Source organism: Anoplopoma fimbria, chromosome 12 (assembly GCF_027596085.1).
Source record: "Anoplopoma fimbria isolate UVic2021 breed Golden Eagle Sablefish chromosome 12, Afim_UVic_2022, whole genome shotgun sequence".
NCBI classification, from domain to species: Eukaryota; Metazoa; Chordata; class Actinopteri; order Perciformes; family Anoplopomatidae; genus Anoplopoma; species Anoplopoma fimbria.
The window spans coordinates 7,071,339-7,097,691 of NC_072460.1; the positions used below are offsets into that span (position 1 = coordinate 7,071,339).

At 42.8% G+C, this 26,353-nt stretch overlaps 1 protein-coding gene across 1 annotated transcript; it reads left to right on the forward strand.

Annotated features, from left to right (window-relative positions):
• Positions 1-886: 886 nt before the first annotated feature.
• stk35 (serine/threonine kinase 35) lies at positions 887-16,558 on the forward strand. Its single transcript, XM_054609249.1, has 3 exons — positions 887-1,589; positions 3,027-3,844; positions 13,487-16,558. The coding sequence occupies exons 1-2, from the start codon at positions 1,031-1,033 to the stop codon at positions 3,767-3,769; spliced, it is 1,302 nt and encodes a 433-aa protein (XP_054465224.1). The 5' UTR covers positions 887-1,030; the 3' UTR covers positions 3,770-3,844; positions 13,487-16,558.
• The last annotated feature ends 9,795 nt before the right edge of the window (positions 16,559-26,353 follow it).

A 26,353-nucleotide genomic window follows, 5' to 3' on the forward strand; every position in this document is an offset into this window, starting at 1 on the left:
TATATATATATTATTATATCTCTTGATCAACCCCCTTCTCACCTCTCCCCATAGTATCATTTTTACTTTTTCTGGAGCCACTGTGTAGCATTAAATTCACAGCACAGCCTGCTTATTACATATTTTACTTGGTTACACTTTTACTTCATATATATATATATATATATATATAGTTTTATATATATATATATATATATATATATATATATATGAAGTATAGAGTTTTACTTCATATATACTTCATATATATATATATATATATATATATATATATATATATATGAAGTATAGAGTTTTACTTCATATATATACTATATATTTATATATCTGAAGTAAAAGTGTAACCAAGTAAAATTGAAAGTACCTTTAATAAACAGTATAACAAGACAGTTAACAGAATAATTCTATATCAATAAAAAAAAAGTTTAATTTCTAAAACCATGTCTACCTTTGTTCCCTGTCATATGTGATGCAGTGGGAAGCTATATATGGAGGAGGAGGAGGAGGAGGAGGAGGGGGGGAACACTTTTCTCATGTGCTGGTTTCCGCACAAGGTGTACACGTGAGCCCGGCCCTCTCTTGTTCTTTTATTCATAATTACTCTGTATAATTGACTCTATAAGCGTCTCAATCCGGAAGCCTCCCGTGATAACGGACCCGCATCTTGACCAGTGTCCCATTTCAAAATAAAAACAAAAGTAGCGTGCTGCTCTCACGGTGCTCGCTGCTCGCTCCGCCCCCTTTTCACCAAAACGGGATCTCAGCTCCTCTCGTTCCTCTCCTCCTCCAATCACCGCCTGGCTGCAGAGGACGCCACGCCCTCTGTTCTCCGTGTGTACTTTGGGGATCTGGGACATTTTGTCTATGAAGGTAAATTAGTCCCTACTTTCCGTTTGTCAACAGCGACACAGCTCCGCGCTGCTGACAGGCTGGCGTTTAACCTCTCCGGACGTCAAGCAGACAGACGTAAGGACGTCAAACTTTATTAGTTTAGAGTTTAAGTAATGAGAGATAAACACGTCCTCCCTTCATGCTTACTTTCAACAAAGAAGAAGTTATGGATATTTGCGACGGGAAGAAGAGGCGACAGGTAAGCGGCAGCGTGCGGGGCTGCAGGAGGAGCGTGACCGTGAAGATGAAGGTGGGCAAGGTCCTCCGCTCCCTGACGGTGGAGGACAACCACCGCACGGAGCCCATGGAGGAGGTGGAGGAGGAGGAGGAGGAGGAGGACGGCGACTGCTTCTCCATTAGCTTCCTCCGAAACGACCGGCTGGAGCCCGCCGTGGCGGTGTCCCCACGCTACAGCCTGCTGCGGGAGGTCGGCCGCGGGAGCTACGGGGTGGTTTACGAGGCCGTGGCCCGCAAAACGGGGGCCAGGGTGGCGGTGAAGAGGCTCCAGTGCGACGCCCCGGAAAACGTGGAGCTGGCGCTGGCCGAGTTCTGGGCTCTGACGAGCCTCGAGAACCGGCACCAGAACGTGGTGCAGCTGGAGGAGTGCGTCCTGCAGAAGAAGGGCCTGGCGCAGAAGATGAGCCACGGGAACAAGAGGTCCAAACAGTACCTGCGCCTGGTGGAGACCTCGCTCAAAGGTATGCAGATGACATTCAAACTTATCCCTCAGTTATCTGCAGCGCAATAACAGTAATACTTTTACAAATGATGGAATAATGCATGCATTATTTTGGGAGCTGTGGCCCCTATACTGCAAATGAATGTCTATTATATGTTACCTACTACATAGTGAACTAAGTGGCAGTGGTTTTGCAAGCTTAAACTCTAAATCCATGTATTTTCATCCCTCCTGCAGCCCCTCTGTCGGTCAGTGACGTTGCTATACGTTGCCCATAGGAGGCACACAGAGAGTACACTGTGTTTCCCTCACAAGAGAACACAGTGTACTACTTGGCAGCATGCTAACCACACTGCTTGTTGACCGACAACTCCGACACTAAACAATGACGTGTTATATGCTAATGACATACTGCAGAGTTATTTCATGAAAGCTGGGTGTTTTTCCCCCCCCTAAACATACAGTTCTGTTTGTGTCATGGTTGTCATCAATCCAGTTTGACCTACTTCCCACTTCCTTTGTTATTGCTCAGCACACCTAGTAGATAAATGGATAGCTGGTGAATATATCGTAAGAAAATACAGAAATAAGAATGTAAATGCTAATGTGGACCTGTGCTGTTTTGCATCTGGGTTATAACTGAATCTTTACAGTCTATTGTCTTTTTTTCCCCTTCTTTTAATAGCCTGGCTGTTACATAAGTGTCACCCTTCAGGCTCTTGAAATGAAATATTAATACTGAGCCTGCATCTTTTGCGGCCATCAAATGGCAATACGGGATGGTTTTAGGATTAAGAACTCAAGGGATTTGTTTTTTTCTATCTATTTCTCCTGTATAGCCAAGTAATCAACAGCAATACAAGAGTGATGGTCAGGGCAGGGCAACGTGGAGGGAGCAACGCTGTTTGGACATTTGAAAAGCCGAGTTTCACTGTTACCTCAAAGTTACATTGTATTATTTTGTATTAAAGAATTGATATTTGAAAGATCACCAGCGTCTGTTAAAGCCCGATTGATTCATCCTCAGGTCCGATTCATCAGCTGATACCAGCTTATTACAGATACAGTTTATACAGTTTAATAACCAGCATTTACAGTCCTACCATGTGTTTAATAGAAGAGGTTGACCACCTTGCATAGTGTAGAGTGTAGAGGTGCTTCTTCAGGACAAAGGCCATATATTAAATTAGCGTGAGAATCTCATGAATTGAAATGTGTCAGGATCCAGGTGGCTTACTGCCTCCTCTGCTGAGCCATTTCCCTGACCTGTCGTAGTCTCAGATAGTCCTGGACAGTTAGCTGAGATCAACAAGGCCCATGTGTTGCTGGTGAAATGTACAGAGAAAGGTTAAAAACAGAAACGTAGTAGTGTGGATGTATGCTAAATGTCACAGTTTGCCAGCTGCTATCTCACTAATCAGGTCATATCTGTCCATCTTCGATCTTCCCCCTGCAGGCGAGCGCATCCTGGGTCACCCAGAAGAGCCGTGCTACCTCTGGTTCGTCATGGAGTTCTGCGAGGGCGGGGACCTCAACCAGTACATCCTGTCCCGCCGGCCCGACCCCCAGACCAACCGGAGCTTCATGCGCCAGTTGACAAGTGCCGTGGCTTTCCTGCACAAGAACAACATCGTCCACCGGGACCTGAAGCCGGACAACATCCTCATCTCACAGAAATCTGGCTCGCCCGTCCTCAAAGTGGCCGACTTCGGCCTCAGTAAAGTTTGCGCAGGCCTTAATGCCAAGAACAGCGAGGAACGCCTCACGGCGGGGGCGGGCGGTAAAGGCAGCAATCAGAACAACATCATCAACATAAACAAGTTCTGGTTGTCGTCGGCCTGCGGCTCGGACTTCTACATGGCCCCCGAGGTGTGGGAGGGCCACTACACAGCCAAGGCCGACATCTTCGCGATTGGCATCATCATCTGGGCGATGATCGAGAGGATCACCTTCATCGATGCAGAGTCAAAGCGCGAACTGCTGGGCACCTACATACGGCAGGGCACAGAGATTGTACCTGTCGGAGAGGCTTTGTTGGAGAACCCCAAGATGGTTCTCCACATCCCTCAGAAGGCCAGGAGTTCCATGTCCGAAGGTGTGAAGAAACTCCTCCAGGACATGCTCGCAGTCAACCCTCAGGACCGACCAGACGCCTTCCAGCTGGAGGTGCGGATGGACCAAGTCACGTGTGCCGCATGACGGCGCCCACCTTCCCAAAAACCTCTCCTTTTTTCTACCCGAACCAGTCAAAGAAGGGAACCCTTTCCTTCCCAGGTAAGCTCGACTTCCTTGATAACTCATCAGTATTTCTAGGAATGCTACAAAGTAACTTTTTGTCATATTTGCTCAAACAGACATATTATCTGGAAAAAAAACAACAAGTTTCTCTACCTGCTTTTAAGTGCTTTTAATTTCATTTGGAAGATTCCACCGGGCCAGAAGAAAAACCACCAATCAGAGACGCAGCTGTCAATCACAGCTCGTCAACAGTTTTTTGGTCCTTTCTCCTTTGGCCATTTAGGAGCATTAAAACGAGGCAGAGGAACCAGATTTCTGTATAGATTATCTGTCTCGTGTATTACTGTCAGGATATAGTGACATTCACAGCAAATATGTGAAAGAGTTATTCTCATTAAAGCTCCCAGCTGCGGCTTTAAGTTAGTTGTGTGCAAAACCGAGGAACCTGCAGGGTTTTAGTTTATTCATCCACCTTGAACCAGACAGGAGGAGCAGTCAGCTAAAAGGAGCTGCTCAAGTGATTAGTGGGAAATTAAACCTGCGGGCTCCTCTGTGACACAGGACTCACCAACACTGGCTCAAAGGGAACACAGTCCGGAGGTGACCCACGGCTGAAATCAGCTAATCTTCCTTTCAGCCGACACCATCAGCCCTTCTCGTCCCGGTCAGCGGCTGGAGCATCCCTCTGTTTAATAGCCGCCGGTGGTGTGAAGTCACTGTTGTTGTGGTTTACTACATTTTAGAGTGTGCTTCAGAGACGTCCGGTCACTGCTCTTCTTTACAACGAAGAGAGAAGCCATTGTTTCGGTTACCTCCAGTAGCCAGGCTGACATTTGTACAGGGCAAGTGTAAGATTTGAAGGGTGACAGTAGGTAAAGTATGTCTGTTTGACTCTATTGTCCTTCTGCAACACACACCCTACATCCGGCATGAGTTCTAGTTCAAACATGCAAAGAATTCTGTTCAGGGGAATTCTTTTAAAAGCATAATTCCAGTTTGTTAGAATCTTATTTTATTAGTCTTGGTCACGATTTCTTTTAGACGTGATAACATTGTTCTCACGAACCAATTTTAACGATGTGAGAAAACCCTACCACTATTACAACAAACTCGCACGGGCCAAGACACATGAGCCAGTTTATCCAGATTTAATTAAAAATGTGGTTCTGTCACCGATGGTGGATTGTACAACGGACCGGTTGAGTGATACTTTTACAGTTCACCTTTTGTTTTCCTCTTCCTAATTTAGAAGAGCAAATGGCTAACCTCACGATTTGTTTAGTGATGTCACCGCACACCGAGCTTTCACCAACAGGTAGATCCATTGTGTAATAAACTGGAACTATTTTTTGTTTTTTATCCTTAATGGGGAAAGTCCCCCTCAAAAAATCCTAAACATATTTTTCCTCCTACATGTTGTGTTATTTATCAATCTAGATTGTTTTGACGTGAGTTGATTCTGGATGGTGATTTCTAGAAAGAGACTATTGTGTCTTTAAAATGATTTTTTTTTGTTACTGCACAACAAGCCGAGTGCCATATAGTTTTATTATATTGTAGAGAAGGCAGACATCTCTACAGCCAATATGTTTTTGTCTACTGCACCGACATCAGTGCACAAAACCGAGGTTGACAAGATAAGTGACACTAACAGAGCGCACAAACTGTCGTTGTGCTTAAAGTGGAAGGTAGCTCACATGAGGTGTGTGGATGACCTCGGGGGGGGGGGGGGGAGGGGAGGGGGAGGGCGGTGTGAGAGCACAGCTATGTATGTGAACAATGGGAGGAGGACTCAAGCGGGATACAACCTGAGCCTGAGGGCTAACAGCTTGGCCTGAAATTAAAACACACATAGTCAGGGTGTGTGTTTGTGTGTGAGAGAGCGAGAGAGAGAGAGACATTGTGAGACATTGTGAGAGAGTCGAGCTGAAAACAGGAGCTATTGACAGAGATGCATCACACAGTACATGAGATTTTTCTGGTTCATATTAACACCTGGCTGTGATGACATCACTTGTGACAGCACTGAATCCTGACTGAGGTTCTCAATCAAAATACCGACTGTTACGCAAGTCACTTCCTCTTGTGATGTCTTTTTCCTCTTAGCTGACCGCGAGCCCCTCAGCTAGAGAGTATCCTGACAACGAGCCACTTTCGACAAGCGCATCATAACCTGCTGCTTGCTTACGGCTTTATTTGCATATTTCCTTGTTTGTTTGGTTCAGTTTCATTTATGCTGCTCACATTTGTTGTCCTGACAGGCAACGCCTTCGCTCATTCTGCAACAGGCCTCCTCATTCTCACGGCTGTGGATTGTCAGATTGCTTGCGGCGGATCACAAAACTCACATTTTTTTTATCGTATCGCAGTGGTTTAGTGTCGGTGATAAGATCAGCAGAAAAAAGGGGAGCAAAAAACGTTCAGATATGCACAGATCACATTTTTATGTCAGCTGTCAGATTTTTGGCTTTTACTTAATCATGACCTAGCCTCCACCACTTTCTAAAGAGGGACATATTTTGGAAGAAACCTCCCGCCCCCTTCCCCCTAAATAAACACACAGTCAGCAGGAACTAACTTCTTTCTGCTGTGGTGACCGTGTAGGAAAAGTGTCCCTGTAAGATGTTAATTGTCTCAGTTTGCTATTTAGAGCGGAAACTCCTTGTTGCACATCAATCAGCCGGCGAGTAGATGTTCAGTGACCCGAATCCGTCCGTCTGTTTGTTCGAACTTGAACCCTCCATTGACCGGGGTCTAAGTCGCCGCTTGTTTGACAATCATCTTTCCCATCCTGCGCTCATTCCCTGTCAGCCCCCCACGCCCGCTCGCCCTGTGACGTCACACCCCTCGGCTCCCAGCGGTCCAGCAGGGTGAACTCTGAGGGGTGTTGTTGAGTGCTAGACGGCTGGCTTCGTTTCCGCGCGGCATGATGGGATGTTGCATGTTACGCAACGGGAGGGAGAGTGGGATCGGGGGGGGGATTAACGGCTGTGAACACAGAGAGATGAGGGGAGTTGTGTGTTTATGTCTAGTCTGATGGAACGACGCGCAGGGCTCATCTGCCAGATCAGTGTGGGGATGGATATGTTGCAGTTTGATCATTTTTCTTTGAACTTTAAAGCAATGAATCTCCGTCTCTATGTAGGTGCGAGTTCTTCGCACATCTCCAGGGCCATCCATCCAAACTTTGTCACTCTTGGTGGGTGTGTTGCTTGGGACACAAGGATGCACAGTGATAACGTTGGTGCAATTTGTACACGGGACATGTTCAATAGTACTAAACTTTTAATAAACGAGCTAACAGCGCTCTGTGCAGCAGCGGTGCCGTAGCTTCAAAGCCACCTCCCTGCTGTGTAAGGTTAGCTAAACTAGCTAGCATTAGCTAACTTCATGAGGTTTTTCATCTTTCATGTGGCAGAAAGTAACTGAGTACACTGTACACTGTATCCTAAGTACAAATTTGAGGTAATTGTACTATACTTAGTATTTCTATTTCATACTATTTTAACTCAACTCAACATTTCAGAGGCCAATATTGTCGTTTTAACTCCACAACATTTATCTGACCTCTTAAATTACTTTTGAGGATTCAGATTGACGATACATGATATAATCCTCATTGGTCCACAGGGCGAAATTCACAAGCTGCCCAGCTGTAAGTTAACTAATATATAAAATATTATTAAATTAAAAAGAGCTCCACCTTTACCAGTTGCGACATTAAAGTGATGAACACATAATTATAATATATATTATTCTGAAATGGGCCATTTTGCATGTACTTCATGAGTACTTTTACTTTTGGAACTTTAAGTGCATTTTGATGCCAATATGTTTGTATTGGCCAGAACCTCCTACCTGACTTTAGTTCCCTATCTTGTCACCTTCTTCACTTCTCTAGAGCTTACAGGTCTACTTTACTCTCCGGCGCTCCCCCTTAAGCAGCTGTCAACAGTGTGTGTCATGAAAATAGATAAGAAGATGCCGTGATCAAAGCTATGAGTTTCATTAGGAAACACAACTTATCTTAAACTGTCTTTGATGCATTCACAGAAAAGCCAATGTGGCCAGAAAAACGTTCGAATAATTGTTCTAAAAAAAAACCCCACATAGGTCTCCAAACTATTTGAATATCTATTTTTGCGCATCATGTCCATGACACGCTGTCCTAATTGGTCGCGAGCGATTTAGAACTGCTCAGCTGAACTTTTTGGCGGAAGCCCTGTTTCAATTTATTCCTCCTGCGACAGACGAGGAAGATCTAATTGTTGAAGTTGAAATGAGGCGTTACATACCGTCTATACAATACCCCCTAATTTTTCTACAAATACCTAAATGGGGTGGCAGCTGGCTGGAGGGAGATCACCTGAAAGTTTACTAATCGCTCTTGGCTTTATTCTACGTCATGTCCTGTTTAAAAAGCACAAACGTCAGAAGATTGAAGGTACCACTCACTAATCTTTTAAGCGGTTACCTCTCTAGTCTGATCTGTAGCGCACAGCTGATAGCTCACCGTTTGTTTACATGACGTCAACAGGAGTTCTCTGCCATCATTATCGTTATTGAATTATTCATATTTCAGCTTGACCTGCTGTGAATTAGTATTTTCAGTCATTGCAAGTGACGTGTGACTCCTGTCTTGAGGCAGACGTCGCGGTAGTGCTGCTTTTTTTTTATTTAAACTGAATATTAATTAATATATTCGAATGTCTGTGTTGTGTTTTCTTTCAACATTTAAATATATGCATTTTAATGTAGAATAATCGTTGACAGCCCTAATTCACAGTGCAAATACTAAATATTTAATGACATCAGGATTGGGAAAACCTTATAAAATGTATATTGTCAGCGACATATTGTCCCCATGTGCACATCTGTTTTGTGTTACATCCCCCTGCCCATCTATCTCACCCATCCTCCCCCCCATCCCGTCCACCCTCTCCTCCTCATTGCCGGACAATGAGAGCGCTGCTCCTAGATCAGGGCTTATGGAGGCTTGCATCTGGAACATTGTGTCCTCTCGCTGCCAGCTACGTGCCACCTCTTTCTAAACCAGGCCAGGGCACTGTAAGCCCCGGCCCCACACATGAACAGCGCTCCCTCTGGGAATCATTTTTTGATTCCAACAGTGGCACGCACAGGCTTTTTTTACAAGTCGAGGCACTGTCAGGGTGTTGTCCTCGCGCTGCACACATCAGCTGTAACAAACACACTGATGCCTTCGAGCAGGGCTGAAGAATTTCTCTTTGCACGAGTCTGCCATCTTATCGGAAAAACACTCCAAAGCGCCACGTCGCTTCAAACAAAAGACAGCAGGGCTGAGAGGATGCTGAAGTTGCTCCTCTATAAAAAAAAAAAAAAAAGAAAAGTTGCATGGACAGCAGTTTGAAAGAAGGGTACGCTATGTTCTGCGTTGGCTCAGTCAGAGGTGGGGTTATTGCGGAGGGGCGGAGAAATGCCAGAGCGAGGCCACCTTTTATAAGATTTTGGGAGTGGGTGTTATGAGTGCATTGGCCTTCTTATGCAACGTGGTTGTAAAAAGCGAGCATTCAGTGGCTGAGGCGGTTGTAAATATTTTCTTTCGGGCCCTCGGGGTTCATGGAGAAAGAACTGCCAAAACGAGTTCCTACACAAACGATCCTGGAGAACCTCTTTGTGTGTATTCAAGAGGAAAAGTGCGAGTCCAAAGTATTTTTTGTTTTTGTGTTCATATGCCCATAAAAATCTAAAGCCTTCCATCGCCCCATACTGTCCAGGAAACCCTGTCATCCCACGGTGCTCTAGACTAACATGGATCCTCATCTTTTCCACTCCGCTGTCCCCATTCATGGTGGCTGTTTTGGACCTAATGGGCTGTAAGCTCTTTAGACTGTGTTAATCTCCTCTCAGTCTGCCCGTCTATCTATCACAGCCTGAGCATCGAACCCGCTGCACACACACGGTCATATTTGGGCCTTTTGGTGGATTGTCTTCTGTACTCTGGTACACTGTTGTATTGAAAGTTCCTAATAATTGAATGGTTGCATCAAAGCTGACGGGGTTCATTTTGAACTGTAAATAATAGATGTAAAGACGCGGGTCCGCATCTGTCACAAAGGGGCAGAGGTTGGCCCTCCTCCCTCTGACATTACTGCGGGGTTTTTGGGTTCGCTCCATCAACGCTGCTATCCACTCTGCGCTCTCTGTCCCAAGACTAAATGAGAACATAAGAACTTCAAGATGGCAGGATTACCCATGGGATGCAGATGGTCTAACAAACAGAAACAAACAGAGAAACACACCTTTTCAACTGATGTGTCCTTGTTCACATTTAGGTTGTATTTGGAACCGTACAGAACCAGATCTCCCTCTCATTTGTCAAATATCTCCATTCTCTACACTTTATAGGTAACTCTTACAATGGCAGCTCTGTTTTTACTAGAAAGCAAAAATCCTGAAAAGTCATCAAACCCCTTGAAATGTTTCACTCTTGGTGTTTTGTCCACTGGCAACCTCCATCAAGGAGGTTAAGAGTTGTGCCCGGTTTGTCAGCAAGATTACTGGAAAAACTACTGGGTCCTATTTTCTTGGCACTTGGTGGTCGGGTGTAACATGGGCCAAGAAGGCCACTGATGATTGGGAGGGAGTTATCGGAGCCAACCGCCGTATGAGAGCAGTGCAGAGCAATTAGCTATATCGTTACAGAGCTAATTGGCTAATTCTCTGAATAAGGCATATAAAACCTCTAACATTGTGAGATGAGGGCACTTGGTCTGCGCTCTCCGAGTTCCCTTCTAGCTATTAAAGGTTATCGTCATATTGAACGACCTCTGCGTTAGCTGGGAATACTTTGTCAGCATCAAAGGGAACTGGGAGGCACGCGCCTAAACTTACATAATGACCAGTTAGACGTTAGCCAAGTGGAATATGTTGCTCTCTCCACACGGCCCACATTACCAACCCGGGGTTTGTAAAAAAATCCGGCATCACGCTCCCTCTCCTCTCCCTCTCCAACTGGTTATCATAGAGAGCTGTGAGGGAACCGAGTCCTGGGCTCACAAGAAACCAGCCCCCACCACTTCCCCAAAGATACCGGTCTCTGCTGGTTTTTTTAACGAGGCAGTCTGCTTTTGGGTTATGCAACGACAAATGGCTGGCAGGCTGGCTGAGGAGGAAGCAGGCCTCGGTTTGTCACCTAGATTTCTTTGTCCTGCTTATTTTTATGTAGCAGTAATATCTCCCTCTGGGAAATAAGCAGAAATATGATACGTTGACTTCAGACGGGGTTCAACCACAACACTTTGTAAAATCGTGTGGACTGGTTAGCACACTGTGTATTGGAAATGTAATGAACAGCTGCCAATAATCTGTGTGTTTTTTCTCTGTGCCTGTTGGCCGTTGGTAGCAATGTTAGCTGCTAGTCGCCGGCTCAGCCATCTCCATGTTGAGAGCCATAAGGAGGCAATAGAAATGCTCTGAATACCATGTTGATCACCTTTTAACTGCAAACTTACAGGACATTTTCTGGAAAGAACTATGCACTGAAGGAACTGTTTGATGTGTTTATCCATTTTCAGCCTCCAATTAGCACAATAAACTAAACTCTGATGATTGTTTCAGACCTTTGCTTCTGTTTTTCTGTAATCAGTATCTTATAAGATCGTTCTTTGCAGGACACTTCCAAGGACAATAATTAGGAGTTACAGAGCTGCTAAAGTAAAGCCTTACTGCAAAAGATAGATACATGTTCCTGGTGTGACAGTTTGGGTTTGTGCGTACTTGGAAGTCCCAGACTAGCAAATATGGAACCTTTTATTTATATCATAATAAAAAGAGCATAAATGCTTCATGTAAACACCTCGAGCAGAGGGGAAAACAAACCTTCTGTCTACAAACCTGTCACAGTCCGTTCAGCAGATGAAAGTTTGTCATGCGAATGCTGCTTCAGAGTATTTAAAAAAATAAATAATTGCTTGTGCGTGTGTTTTCAACAACATGCCATTTAGTAGTTATTTAGAGCTTCCAGATCACAGCGGCTTGTCAGCGGCTTGTCTTCTCCGGTTTAACAGAGCAGTAAACAGATAATTCTTCCAAAGGAAGATCTTCATCTTTGTGAAGCGGCAAACATTTCCTGAAGAATTAAACCCAATATCTCCTTGTATCTTTAATTCACTGTAGAACTTCAGGATGTAATAGTGATGCCGATTTTTTTTTTTTTCCACTTAGCCCTGCTGCTTACAGTTGGTGTTGTCCTTTAGTCAGGCTGTGTGGAGTCACGTAACCTATCCATGGTGGGGCGTACACTCAGGTATGCGAGGCATGCTCCTTAAACACGAGTTCGGAAAGTTCACCCAGGTACAACGTCTCTCCCAGCTGCCCTTGTAAAAACAAAAAGAAACTGCTGAGTGCTGAAGAATTAGACCCAGACCAGTGAGTTCAGACACCTCGCGGCACCATGAACTCATCAGCGGGGCTTGTCAACAACACTCCTTTTTAAAGAACAGACTTCGGAGTACGATGGGAACAGAAAGAAAACAGGGTCCAGCTCAAGGATTCACCAAAATCCCTCTGCGTGTCCAAAGCTCGGAGATGAACAAAGGAGATTAAATCAGCAGTCAACCCCCGGGCCCAGAAAACCGATCGATAGCGGCAGGCTTTTAGCATGTCAGGATACTTTATGGCCTCGCAGCTCTAAGAGGATGAAACCTGTGGACTGAATATCTTTTGTTTTTCCCCCAATAGCACCATATTGTGAGGGGTATACAGCATTGACATAAGCACTTTCCGTGTCTCTCCATTCAGCACATCATCCCTGATTCACCGTCCACAACATGCGCGCTTCCTGCTAAGCTGACCCACTTGTGTTCATACCATGTGCTGTGAGGGTTACGCAACCTATGAGGAGAGCAGCAAACCGCTGCTGGCACAAGCTGTGGCACGCCAGCCTGCTGGGCTATTATTAGCAGCACAGCGCCGAGCTAAAAGCTGGACACACATCTACAGTCGGGGGAGGAGACGCTCAAGGTGTCAGGTGGGGTTGTAGTTTGTCTGCAGGTGGTGTGTGTGGAAGCAGGGACTCAGTGATTGTCGGGCCAGTCTGTGGCGCCGTCTGACGTTGAATGTGAGATAAATACACTTCATGTGACACACATAGCGATGATTGGGCACCGGCAGCTTCACTTCAGGGAGAATGGTGTGTTTTGCTCTCCTCCCGACCGGCTTCCCCATCGATTTATAGACCGTTGTGCCTTCAAATCGCCTGCCAAGTTGTTGTTGTTTTTTTTAAAGTGCCTGCCCTTTTGTCAACTTTCTCAAATGATTTCAATGAACAAACCAGACGTGTCAGGTTACCAACTAGGGCTGGGCAATATATCGATTGCTATATCAATATCAATATCAAGTTTGGATATCTAATATGGCATAAGTGTTGTCTTTTCCTGCTTTCAAGCTGCATTACAGTAAAATTATGTTATATTCTGAACTCAACAGAATGTTATCTACCCACTCAGTCATTGTATCCACATTACTTATGATTATTTATCAAAAATGTGAACGCACCACCAGTCAAGCCTACAATATCCACATCAAGCCAACTGTCTTACCAAAACCTGTGGGACTGATCTGGAAATAAAGCCTCGTTTGTGTAGATTTCTGACTTGTAGCTCCATGCTGACCTGTTTGTACTTTGTGTCTTTGCAGCTTTGTTTACTACATGGACGTGGACTCGAATGGAAATAAAAGAACTGTGAAGACTGTGAAGAATTCCACTATCATGATTTGAGCGGGAAGCGATGGATCGGCCAATAATTAACCAGATCACAGCGGCGCCCTTCAGGCCCCACGCGGTTCCAAGACGCCGTCACCGTGGAGCGGAGGACATTTAACTGGTGGATGATGGATTGTGACGACCGGGGTTTATGACATGCGTTGTTTTATATTTGTCGATGTTTGTCCCCAAAGAGCCCCGGTGTAGGCCCCGCCCCTTCCTTTAACATTTGTAATGTAAAGGTAACGTACTGGACTGAACCAGTACCGTGAGGTCAAAGCATTGTTTTACCGATGACGGTATGTGAATCACAGCAGACGACGCCGCCGGTTTGCTACTTCGCCCAACACAACCCTCGTGCCTTAAAGATGATTCACAACAAGTGCGATTGGATCATGAGTTCAAGCAATTCGGCGGGTTAAAACTCATACAGCGGGACAAAAACCACACTTTTGTCTCGGTTTCTGTGTAGAGAGAAGAAAAACGCAATTGGCCGATGGAATATTTGGCTTTCAATAGTGTCACATTTCTTTAAAACAATCCCCCGGGGTCACGATAATGTCATGTGATAATGCGATACGTCTGTGGCTGTCCTTTTACTCAAAAAGGTCACAAGCAGTCACGATGCTGAAGATATTTCACAAATCTGTGGCAAGCAGAGGCAGAACAACGATGTTGTTTTGGACGTGTTCTATAGGAACCACACCTTTTTTTTTTTTTTAGAAGTAGCAGGCCTGCATCGACTCCACACGATACTTTGCTGCTCTAACCAAACTTAGTCCAGCAGGGAATTCAGATTAGCGTTAATGTTCATGTTAAATCCAAAGAGCACCCGGTCGGATACAATTGCGTATATCTGTTTTAGAATGAAATGAACGTGTGAACAAGAAACAATCATGAACATTTGGTGGTTTGATGGTGTTTTGGTAACTTTTTACTGAATGTTTTTTCTTGTTATTTTTTAATTAACATTGAGGTTGAGTGTGGCATTTTAGGAGTGAGATACAATACAGTTCAAGATATCAAGTCGATGGGTAACCTGCAATCATCTGTCTGTAAGAGACAGTGAGACGTTGATGTGTACTCCACCTTGAGAGTTTAAACGGTTCTGATTGAAGTCCTATAAGAAGTGTTTAATGGGTCAATCTAGCAGTATCGAGACGCCCCGGGGCTGAATCTTTCTGGACCGGCTGATTTGGAGACTCTTTGGGGAAATTTGTAGATTTGCCATCTGGAAATAATCCCCCAAAAAAGCAGCCGCATCCTGACTGTCCCCGCTCCTTCCTTCCCGTCTTCACTGGAGCGCTCCGAGCTCTCCGCAGCGGCACGTAATGCTGCGTTAGATGCTGATCCGTAGCCGAGATGGTACTTGAAGCAACCGGGATTTCCAGGAATGATGGAAAGAACAAAGTGCAAAAGTCCAAACGCAACAATAATTGAAACACAGATGAAACAAAGCAAGCAGAGAGTGGTTAAAGCGTACAGGCGTGAGTCTGACAGGAGGGGTTTTATATGTTACAGACCTACAAAACAGACCAGAGGAATGACCAAAACCTCCCTCTGCTTTCAGTTCAGTGACTCAGCAGCAGTAGTAGTAGATTTAAAGGGACAGTTCACCCCAAAATATATATATTTTTTCCTTTCACCTCATAATTCACAGACTTGTTGTGAGCAAATGTATGCAGCAGAAGCCGATCTAGCCGTGTAGTTCCATCACATTCAAGAGAAGGCAGACATCTACGGCCCATATCTCTAAAACTAGGGCAACTCGCACCAAAACTTATCAAGACTGAAAAACAGCACTACAGAGGAGGTATTTTGGGTTGGACTGTCTTTTTAGAGGCGTTTCGTAGTGTGGTCCTACCTCATTTACAGCACTTTGTAAACATCTTCTCTACCTTTTTAGTTTCTGATCCAAGGTTAACTGCGTTAACCCACCTACCCATTTGTCGCTGCTCGAGTGGGATAGATGTTTTTTTTGTTTTTTTTTACCTCAGACTTAATCTCTCCCTCTCCAATCTTGAAGCCATCGTTGGGCCGACTTCTCCGTGTGGGCGTTTTGCTCAGCTACAAATAACCCCTAGCTTCTGCCCTTTACGATGACTAGATCCGCAACCCCCGTCGGCTTCTCTCTTCATCGCTGAATTACAGCGATAATCCACAATTACATCGTTTGCATTCAACAGCTACGGCTCCTATAAAGTTATATTAGCGCCCAAATTGGTTAGTGTGACAGATAGCACGACCAAAACGAAAGGGATTTTCTCAAAGCGTTGAGGAAAACCCTGCCGTTACAGCCTCCTCCAGGTCACTTCAGTTGAAGCATACGGAGACCTTAAAGTGCTTCCTTCTGAATGTTCAATTTGATCTAAGAACTGGTGTTTTATCCTGAAGGTGTAGGATTTAATTCACTTACGGAGATGGCAGGAGCGATTGGGATTAAAACACAACAAAAATGAGCTTTCAACTGTAGTTGTTGAATGCTAACTCAACCCTGTTGGGTTAAAATGTAACTTTTTCGCCAGAGGAGATAGCAAATCTATCCTTAACTCTCAGAGATGTCGAGTCTCAGACCTGCTCTCTGTTTAAGTAAAAGCATTAAACCTAACATTGGTAAAACTGTTGCATTGCCGTGGTAACAAGCTAACTGAGGACCTTTACAACTACTCCAATCTATCTATCCACCTACCCATTTGTCGCTGTCTTCTTTTCTATGAGCCATTTCTCATTTAGCTCTCTTCAAGCTAGTAATGATTCCACTTGAAAGACACTTAACACTATGCAAAATGTTTCACTGCCTCACAGTAAACACCGTACAGACAAGCCACACCATTCTCAAACATCTCAAACTTTTCTCTTTTAGTGCATATATGTTCCAGTGTGTACATAAATGTAAGCTGTGTTAAATAAGAATTTGCTTTTTGCTAAGAAAGCTGACAGGAGCCATTAGATGTTTGAGAAGGCATCGTGTTTTGCTGTAAATATGTTTGACAACTTTTCTTGGAATAAAATGATCAAAAACTATAACTGCCTGGATTATATATATATGTGTGTTTTATAATGAAGGTATTACATTAATAAGTACAACATTAAAGGTGCATAATAAGAGTTTGGAAGCTTTCTCAACGGCTCTCAACATGGTGATGCCTGAGCCAGCAGCTCTTAGCCAACAGTAACCATTTCATAATCTTATGTAAATGTAAACTCCCTACAAAATGGCCAAAATGTTAAAACCCTTTTTCTGTCATTTATGGATTTTTTGTGTATAAAAATATTTAAAGGCTAAAGCTATGGTAGGTGATTGACTATAGAAGTATTTTTTTCATCTGTCCAGTCCATTCTTAAAAATATCAGGAACACTTGGAGGAAATTTCTTCAAATTTGGCACAAACTTGCATTTAAGACTAACTAATTTGAATTTAGAGGTTAGAGGTCAAGTTCACTGTGACCCCACAGAACATGTTTTTGGTCATAACTCAAGAATGAACGTGCTAAATAGTTACATTTTTGGTTACTTTTTCCCTTTCACCCTTTATTAGAGGATTGTCCAATGAGTTCGAGTTGCTTTTAGAGCTATGGTTGGTTACCTTCTTCAAAAAAAATGTTTTGTTATATTCGTTGAAATTCTCTTTACATTCCGACAGCAATCAATACATCAAATGCTCTGGCTAAAAAAATGATATTTATATAGTATCCAGGATCTGTGGCTGTCGCAGGACGGAAATTCTGCCCTTCCAATCTTTTCATTCAGCCCGAATGAATATTCATATCAACATTCAGAATAAACAACTGGCAGCTGTAATATCACACATAAGTCTGAAACCTGATGTTTTGATGAAATCATGTTTCAGATGGTGCAGAAGTCCATCCCGTCTGTCCCACAATCAGCAAACTGAATTAGAAAAGGTCCGACTGCAGTTTAAAACGAGTTTAATCAAGGATTCAATTCAGTGTTGATGGCTGGATGATGTCTTTCCTCTGAAATTGTTCAGTGCTCTTTACATTAGTGCTAATTTGTGTCTAGTACCCAATTTCAATGAGTAGGAGCCCAGTACTTTCCATATTCTTTTTCAATTGTGGATGTGGACCAGACATTCATGCTTCAGTGCGTCCATACTAGCAAAGCTCAGGGGGAATATTTTCATTTAGTACTACTGAATTGGCGATACGCTGACTAATGTGGAATGTGCTCGTGATTTGCTGTCACACTGGTGTTCTGCTAGGGATTCTTTTAAAAGCGACTCAATGCACACTACTCATCATTTCAATTCAGTTTATTTTGTATAGCCCAGAATTACAAATTTGCCTCAGAGGGCTTTAACAATCTGTACACATGCCACATCCTCTGTCCCGGAACCCTCACATCGACACAGGAAAAACTCCTTTAACGGGGAGAAAAAAAGGAAGAAACTTATGAGAGAGCGACAGAGGAGGGATCCTTCTCCCAGGATGGACAGAATGCAATAGATGTCATGTGTACAGAATGAGCAGCATAACAGAGATACAACACATTCAATGTATATGACATAAATGATTCATATAATAAAAGCAGTAAGCAGAGTAATGAAGGAAACGTTAAGAATACTGATAAAAGCAGCAATGACTATAGTAGAATTAAAATAATGATATAGGGAATAGTATTAGTAATGTGACTGATAATAATAATCGAAGTAGCAGTGGGTGAATTCATGATATACAGAAACAGACAGACATCGTGGTTTCTATTAAGCTATTCAGAGAACTTCCAACGTTCTGTCCTTACAGTGGGGTTACCAGATTTTAGGCACATTTTCTCAATTCCACAGTTTCCTCCGGTTTCCTGCTTCCTGCTTAAGCTAGACTAGTCTTTCCTCAGGGATGTTTCATTACAGAACACAGAAACCAAATAGATATTGGTTTTCCCAGCCGAATGTGTACAGCAAACCAGTCTATTTCTGGTATATTTTAACTGTAAAAGAGAGGAAGCAAATACCCTCTAATCTTAACTCTGGGTTTGTAAATAGTTATTTGACAGCACTTATTATGGTGTACAAGCTGTTCAGAGCTGCTTTCTGATCTATGTAACTGTACACCTACCAAACTGTACATCATGTGGACACAAGGCCAATTTCTCTTTTGACGGACATTTGGCCGAATAAGCAATGACCACAGTTTTCAGGTGTACCAGTGATGAACTGTAACTCTTGGATTTCTGTGGCTGCCGTGCCGCATAGCCAAATGAATATTGGTTTGTTTTACAGCGTCTATGTCCCGTCACTGTTTGTGTAGACGCAGGCACCACATAGAGGATGTTGTATTCCCACAGTTATTGCTAATCCCCTGGATCCCCACAGGATTATGCCATGGGGTTTGTTTTATCAACCCAGAAACACCAGACAAGCTCCACTCTTTGATTGCTACCAAAACTACGACCTATACAGCTATTGGGTAATGGTGTTTTTATTTTTTTTGTTGTTGCTAAAAACCCATGATGCATTCAAAGATTTTAGGGGACACAATCCATAAATCAGATTTATCATCAAATAAATCTGCAATAAGCTTTGTTGCAATGACCACAGTTATAAACCTAAAAAACTTCCCAGTCCCTGAAAAAAAGTTTTCAATTTGAACTTTATTATACTGGTACTTTATGCTCTCTGATTAAAACACTCTTAACAGCACATTAGTATTAAACTTATTCAGTGGATACAGCCCACATGATTCATAAACCATGTTTTTTGGCAGAATTGATAGGCCCACTTTTCATAAAGGAGTGAAAATTAGTGGTTTGTGATGGTTGTCCGCCTTATTCTTTTGGAATTATGTAGGTTACGAGCAATTTGTATGGTTCTTGTGCATTTCTTAATATCATTAAGCTCTGTTTTATAACTTTTGCATATTGCATATTCCAATCAGCTCCCACAAACCTGCTGTGTTTGAACATGGTGATCAGTGAGCTTTAGAGGTGTCGGATTTTGTTTCCTTTTGACAAAGCAAGGCTGGCTGTTTCCCCCCGACAGCAACATTCAGTTCTGAAAAGTGAAGCCAATGCAGAAGTGCATTCTCTCTAACGGCCATCAGGGGGCGACTCCTCTGGTTTCAAAAAGAAGTCTGATAGTATAGAAGTCTATGAGAAAATGACTCTCCTTCTATTTTGATTTATTATCAATACTGCACGATGTTCATTTAGTCAATTATGGTCCATTTAGAGTCAAATTTACCATAAAGAGGAGTATGCTTTAGGGCGGGGCCACCTTGTGATTGATAGGTGTTTTCACTTCATAATTGTAATAATTTGGTCGCCTAAAACTGTCTTATGTAGCATTGGGTTTTACTAAGCTCCACCTTGTCGTGTCACCTCCAAATACAAAAACTTAAAAAAAAAAAACAAGATGGCTAGCTCGAGGCTTCAAAACGGCATTCCACAAACCAATGGGTGACGTCACGGTGACTACGTCAACTTCTCATATTCAGTCTTTGGCTTCCCCCTATATTCAGTCTTTATGCTGAACTGTGTTAGCCAGCTGATGATACATTTGTACTTTTCGTACTTTTTGTACGAAAAGTACATTTGTACTTTTCGTACAAATGTATGAGTGCTATCAACCAAACGCTCTGCAAGAATATGCATTCTGACAATTACTTTTCTTTTTTTTCATCTCTATTGTGTGTCAACCTGCTTAATGGAAGGGCAACATAAAATCACTGGAACTTTGTGTATGTTTGTACTGTACTCTGTGTGGAATGTCTTTTGTGTAGGCTTCAGGAAGAGCAGCAGCTGCAGTGGTAGCAGCTGATAGGGCTAATACAGAAAGAATAACAGAGCAGTAATCTCATTGGCTCAAAGAAAGTGGAATACCCCCTGCCATACTGAGTAAATACGGAATTAACAAACAGCTCCGCGGGGGATCAGCGCTGCCATGTCCCAGCCCTGGTCCGAAACAAAGCCCTGCTCCATGCGACCCCTTTGATTAGGCTGCTCGATTAATTGGACCATGCGGATTAATGATAAGAGGGGACCGGGGGAAACCCCAGTATAGTGACGCTCAGACAATGCCTCACACAAACACACGCAGCAGATAACAATATGTCAGTGTTCTGTGCTCTTTATGTTCAGCTTGGTACACAGTGTACTAAGGGTGGAGGAGCAGGGAGGAGGGATGAGGCAGGGGGGGGAGGGGGGGGCAGCTACAGACAGTGAAATGGAGCTAAGGGGCGGGAGGTGGTTGGGGGGTTTTTACAAGACACCGCTGAATCAGGGAAGATGGAAACAGCTGTGACATTGAGCGGCGAGCAGCCAATCGGAGCGCAAGAATCCTTGAAGCCCCTACGAGAGAAATCAGACAGTCTATTATTTATGTGTACTTAGGAGGGTGGTCTTATTCTATTATTTAACTGAGTAATTAAAATAATTGTTGTTTTGTAGAGAGATGTCGCCAGAAAAATTATCCACAAGCAGAATTTGTGTGTTTTTTTTAAAGATATCTTTAAAAATAAATGTTTTCCTGTGTTTTTGTTCCTGTTGAATCACCTCTCTCACAATGAAAAAAAAAAATGATGTGTAAGGTTTACTTCATCTGTAAAATGCACATTCGTAAAGTCATGTTTAAGTATGCTTTGAAGAACAAAGAAAGGAAACCCATGCCATGTGTGCACTCTCAGTAGCCACAGCAGGCTGTAGATCTGAGACATGCAGGAACCTGAGTTTTTTCAGAGTGAGGATACGATGGTGGTGTTTTCAGTCTGCCAGAGAACAACATGTTCCAGAACATATAGAACAGGAGGGCAGGGCTCAAAGCTGCACATGCACCATACATTCATGGTTTGAGGGGGTTGATGTATACTGGTGTCAGTTTACGACACAGTAAGCAGCCCTTCTGACATGTGCCCTTACAGAACCAAATAGGCCTGCATTTTTGTCATTTTTTAGGGGGAGAGCGGATCTTTAGCGAGAGATAACAGTCTGACAGTTGACCCCACATAGAAGTGGTGTAAATCATCTGAAAGATGGGAACCTGAAGATTAATTTGATGTTTCTTTTTTAATCTTGGTTATAGTTGTGTTAAAAGTTCAGTGTAGGCCATCCCCGTTGTATTATGTTGCATTGTTGTAGCAATTTTGGGGTTTATAACATTTCTTACAGAGATTTGGTGCTAAATTGAAAAAAAATGTACCACCCAAGAATTGATAAAAAATGATTCAAAAAAACTTCCAAAATCTGATTCAGATTCAGAAACTGGTTATTGCCAAGTACGTTACACATACAAGGAATATGGCTAGGTGATTGGTGCACAGTGAAAAAGTATAAGACATCATTTAAAAATAGAAAATATGAAAATGTACAGTAAAATATGGTAAACAAACAAACAAATAAGAGTATGTCAAAACAAGTATGTTATTAAAGTGTCATGTGTATATTAATAGAAAAAGATGTGCAGGGGTGTGTAACTGTAAGAAACTGTCCTGGGGATGTAAGAGTCAGTGGGGGGGGCGTTATTGAGGAGTCCAACTGCAGATGGGAAGAAGCTGTTGTTATGGCGTGAGGTCCTGGTCCTGATGGACCGCAGCCTCCTGCCAGAGGGAAGGGGCGCGAATAGTTTGTGTCCATGGTGAGAGGTGTTGGCCACCATCTTACTTGCCCGCCTCAGGGTCCTGGAGGCGAACAAGTCATGGAGGGACAGCAGATTACAGCCAATCACTCTCTCAGGAGAGCAAATACAGACTGTGACAGAGGAGGAAAGGATGGACTCAATGATGGAAGTGTGGAAGTGCACCATCATTGTCTTTGGAAGGCTGAACTTCTTCAGCTGGCTCAGGAAGTATATCCTCTGCTGATCCTCTATAATGATGGAGCTGATGTTCAGCTCACACTTCTGGTCCTGGGTTATGTTGGAGCTGAGGAAGCAGAAGGAGTCCAGATGCTGGATGATGAAATGAAAAGCAGTGTTGACTGCGTCGTCTACAGACCTGTTGGCTGTGAAGGAGAACTACAGGGGGTCCAGGAGTGGGTCAGTGAGGATTTTGAGGTGGGATTGGACAGAAACTTAAAAATACTTCTTAACCACAGAGGTCATTAAGTCATTAAGTCCTGTGGTCCTTGTTTTTTTGGGGACGGAGACTATGATGCAGGCCTTGAAGCAGGTTGGTCTGTGGCATGTCTCCAGTGAGGTGTTGAAAATACCACATTAATTAGTGGTGTTAATATGCATTGAAACGGACATAGGCATGTATCCGAGTAGATAAAAAACACTTTTTTTAGGCGCCAGGATGAAGGGACTGAGGGGGCTGTAGAAAATTGCGTTTCAAAATGAAATATGTTTAAAAATCAGAGTACTCACCATAGACTGTATAAGAAGTGGACGTACTCATCGTGACGTAGACCATTGGTTTGTGAACTGACGTTTTGTAGCCTTGAGTTCGTCAATTTCGGCATCGACATCTTGGATCACGGCCGTCCCCATGTTGTTTTTTTCACAACCGATGAACAGAAGTTACCATATTTGGAACGTGGAGGAGTGACGTGGAGACGCCGTATACGTCTCTGGTAGTGTCAGTGATCTGGCAATCACATAAGCCCGCCCTAAAGCATATGAGTGGGCTGACAAGAGACAGCCAAACATTTCTGTGGTTGTCAGGGTGACATACAGAGGGAGAACCATTAATCGCCAAGTGCACTAGCTCATGTTTTTCTATGGACATTATCCGTGTCAGAAATGACAAAAAAAAGGTGTACTATAAAAACTGAAATATGATTAACACACAAATATATAATATATATATTTATATATCTTCAATTGTATATTCTGCATTTTTCTTATTTTTTTCTTCCATTCATCACACACCACCAGCTTGGTATTCTCAGTACTGACATCATGGCAGAGGTGAAGTGACTGAAGAGGATGTCGATAGAGGCAGAGAAGAGAAAAAGAGAGAGTGACCTAGAAATAGGCCAGACTAGAGTAAATCCCCGACTGGCTTTAGCCGTTGGTGAGAGTTTCGTGAAATAAATGGTAGGTCGAAGTGCGACCAAATCATAAGATACTGCATAATGTTCCTTTTATTTATTCACTTGTTGTCTATTGTTAGTCAATTTTAACTTTTTTAATACACAACACTGTTTTTAATCATAAAAAGGAGAGAAAGTCTAAACATGATGTGGCAGAGCATCAGGATATATCCAGTATTTCTATGAACAGAAACCATGACTTGATGTTAATCTTAAAACGGTTCATCAGACCTCAGCCATGATTCAGCAGATCTGTGTGTGTGTGCACGTGCATGTGTGCACGTGTGTCAGACTCGTGCCTCCCTGCAACAAGGCAGCACCACTGAATAAGTGGGTCATCCTGGTCTGAGAGAGAGACAGCAGCTCACTGCAGCTTGTTTGTTTGCTTTGACCCTTGGGTTAAGCTCCATGTACCAACACGGACATTTTAGAGCTCATTTCATATTCCCTGTCCATGTGTATCTTTAAATTAGACTATTTGCATGCCCTAAAAATGAAGCAAAATACAGATTGTTGTTGTAGATAGTGTTTCTGAATTTGAATGTTAGATAATGTTTTATTTTACAGTCTGGCCCTTCCACAGTTCCATACCCGTTTACTTTCAGTCTTGGAGTCAGATGAGGAAGTCCTCAAGACTGTCTCAAAAAAATACTCAACCCATATTCACATTCAAACAGTTTGAGGTTGTTGTTATCTTTCCCCGTTCATACAGCCACTAAGAGTCCTAACATAAGCGATGGGAGACAACGCAGACCTTATCCTTGAAAAAATATGTTTGAAATTGTATCTGAAGATAATATGAGGCGTCACCAGTCTGTGTCAATCAGCTATTTATAGACCTTTTTTTTTTTTTACAGCTGAGGTCATCATTTCTGTTGCACTGAAGCAGCTAAATTGTTAAAGAGTTTGAGAGATATGTTGCTAAAAGGCAAAACTATTATAATGATGTAGCAATTGCCTGCTGTTGGTCTTATTTTCTGTAACCAGTTTAGCATCAAAGCACAGTGTAATTATCAAACTAACTAGGGGACAGCTGGCTACTGCATGGGTGAAGAATTAAGTTGTTAAATGATACTAATTTAGCAGCTAGTAAGCTGTCTTCGTGTCTTAGTCCACCACTCTTTCATGCAAACGTTTCACTGGTTACAAAAAAAAAACCGTGTACAGCGAGCTGATGGACAGTGGCAGCGCTTCGTCCACAGTCCCTCTGCCTCATTCCTCACCTCCAGGAGACTACCTCACAGTTTGAGCTCTTGAGACGAGTTAGCTAACTAGCTGTGAAGATTGACAAGGTCGTCTTCTGGAAATCAGCTTCTGGAAATCAGCATCAATTTACACGTAAGAGAGAATTATTCTGCCTCCACCTGTTCTCCGCCCACAAAAATCCCTCATCATGTTTACTTACGAAAATGGCTGACTCATCACATATACCTGTAAAACCATCAGGCGGCAATATCTCGATCATAGTAAGTAAACTTCAGAAGAATGATCAATGATTGATTATTATAACTCTCATTGAACCAGACTTTAAAAAGTGATAAAAACTTTTGCAAACAAACGTGTGTCCATTGCTGTTTAGTTTCCATCGACTAAACTAGACAAAAACTGTCAACAACCAAATGACTGAGACTAATAAAAATGTATTTTAGGGCAAAAATAAATCAATAAAAAAACTGCTCACACACACAGATCTGCTGAATCATGGCTGAGGTCTGATGAACCGTTTTAAGATTAACATCAAGTCATGGTTTCTGTTCATAGAAATACTGGATATATCCTGATGCTCTGCCACATCATGTTTAGACTTTCTCTCGTTTTTATGATTAAAAACGGTGTTGTGTATTAAAAAAGTTAAAATTGACTAACAATAGACAACAAGTGAATAAATAAAAGGAACATTATGCAGTATCTTATGATTTGGTCGCACTTCGACCTACCATTTATTTCACGAAACTCTCACCAACGGCTAAAGCCAGTCGGGGGATTTACTCTAAAAAAAAAAACTTGTGGTTGTGCAACCTTTATATTTTCAGGATGGAAAAGTAGACAGTTATGACTAACACCTGGTAACTGGGTATCATGCCTTGAGCTAAGAAACTTTCCAATATTCTGGTGCATGAGTGAAAAGGTTCCATTTCAAACAGACACAGTCCATAACCAGGGCAACTGAACTGAGATTCAACCAAACCTCCTGGTCTCCTTTCACAAAATGACTCATAAAAATGTACTAGAGACACCTTGATGCTGTCATTAGCGTATGTGACACTCTGTTCGATCGATATTTCTTTTATGAGGAGATGAAACCTCAACAGAAAGGAAGAAGCCATTAGGCTCATTAATTACCATGTCAACTCTATGAAACAGCACATTAAGAGCATTCTTTTTTGCCTCTTCAGATGTCCAGGCCGAATAGAAAACCAGTCACAAAGTCTCTCTGCACATTAGGGAGCGTACGGTTGAAAGGACAGAACCTAATGGAGTACTTGAATACCAAGAAATCATTCAATGGTGTGGCTATTTTCAGCGACGCTTTCTCTTTACAACTTTACAAAGATGTTTTGTAACTTTCAGTCAGTTGGATGTGTTTCTTGCATAATCAAACTGCCCATGGGGAATAGAAGGCTTACAGCCCACCATATATCAGCTAATTCCTATATAATGATGTTTAATAATTGCATTATCACACAATTTGGCAAGTTTATTTGAATGCCCTACATGCTAACCTGATAATCAAACTGAATGTTTTCTGTTGACTGAGGAAGTATGCTTGTAAACTAAAGTTTATTACCACGTTGCTTGTATTTTAGCGGATGTG

Coding starts and splice junctions, on each gene's coding strand:
- stk35 (XM_054609249.1), top strand. CDS start 1,031: ATGCTTACTTTCAACAAAGAAGAAGTTATGGATATTTGCGACGGGAAG. Junction 1,590..3,026: donor GGTGGAGACCTCGCTCAAAG/GTATGCAGATGA, acceptor TTCCCCCTGCAG/GCGAGCGCATCCTGGGTCAC.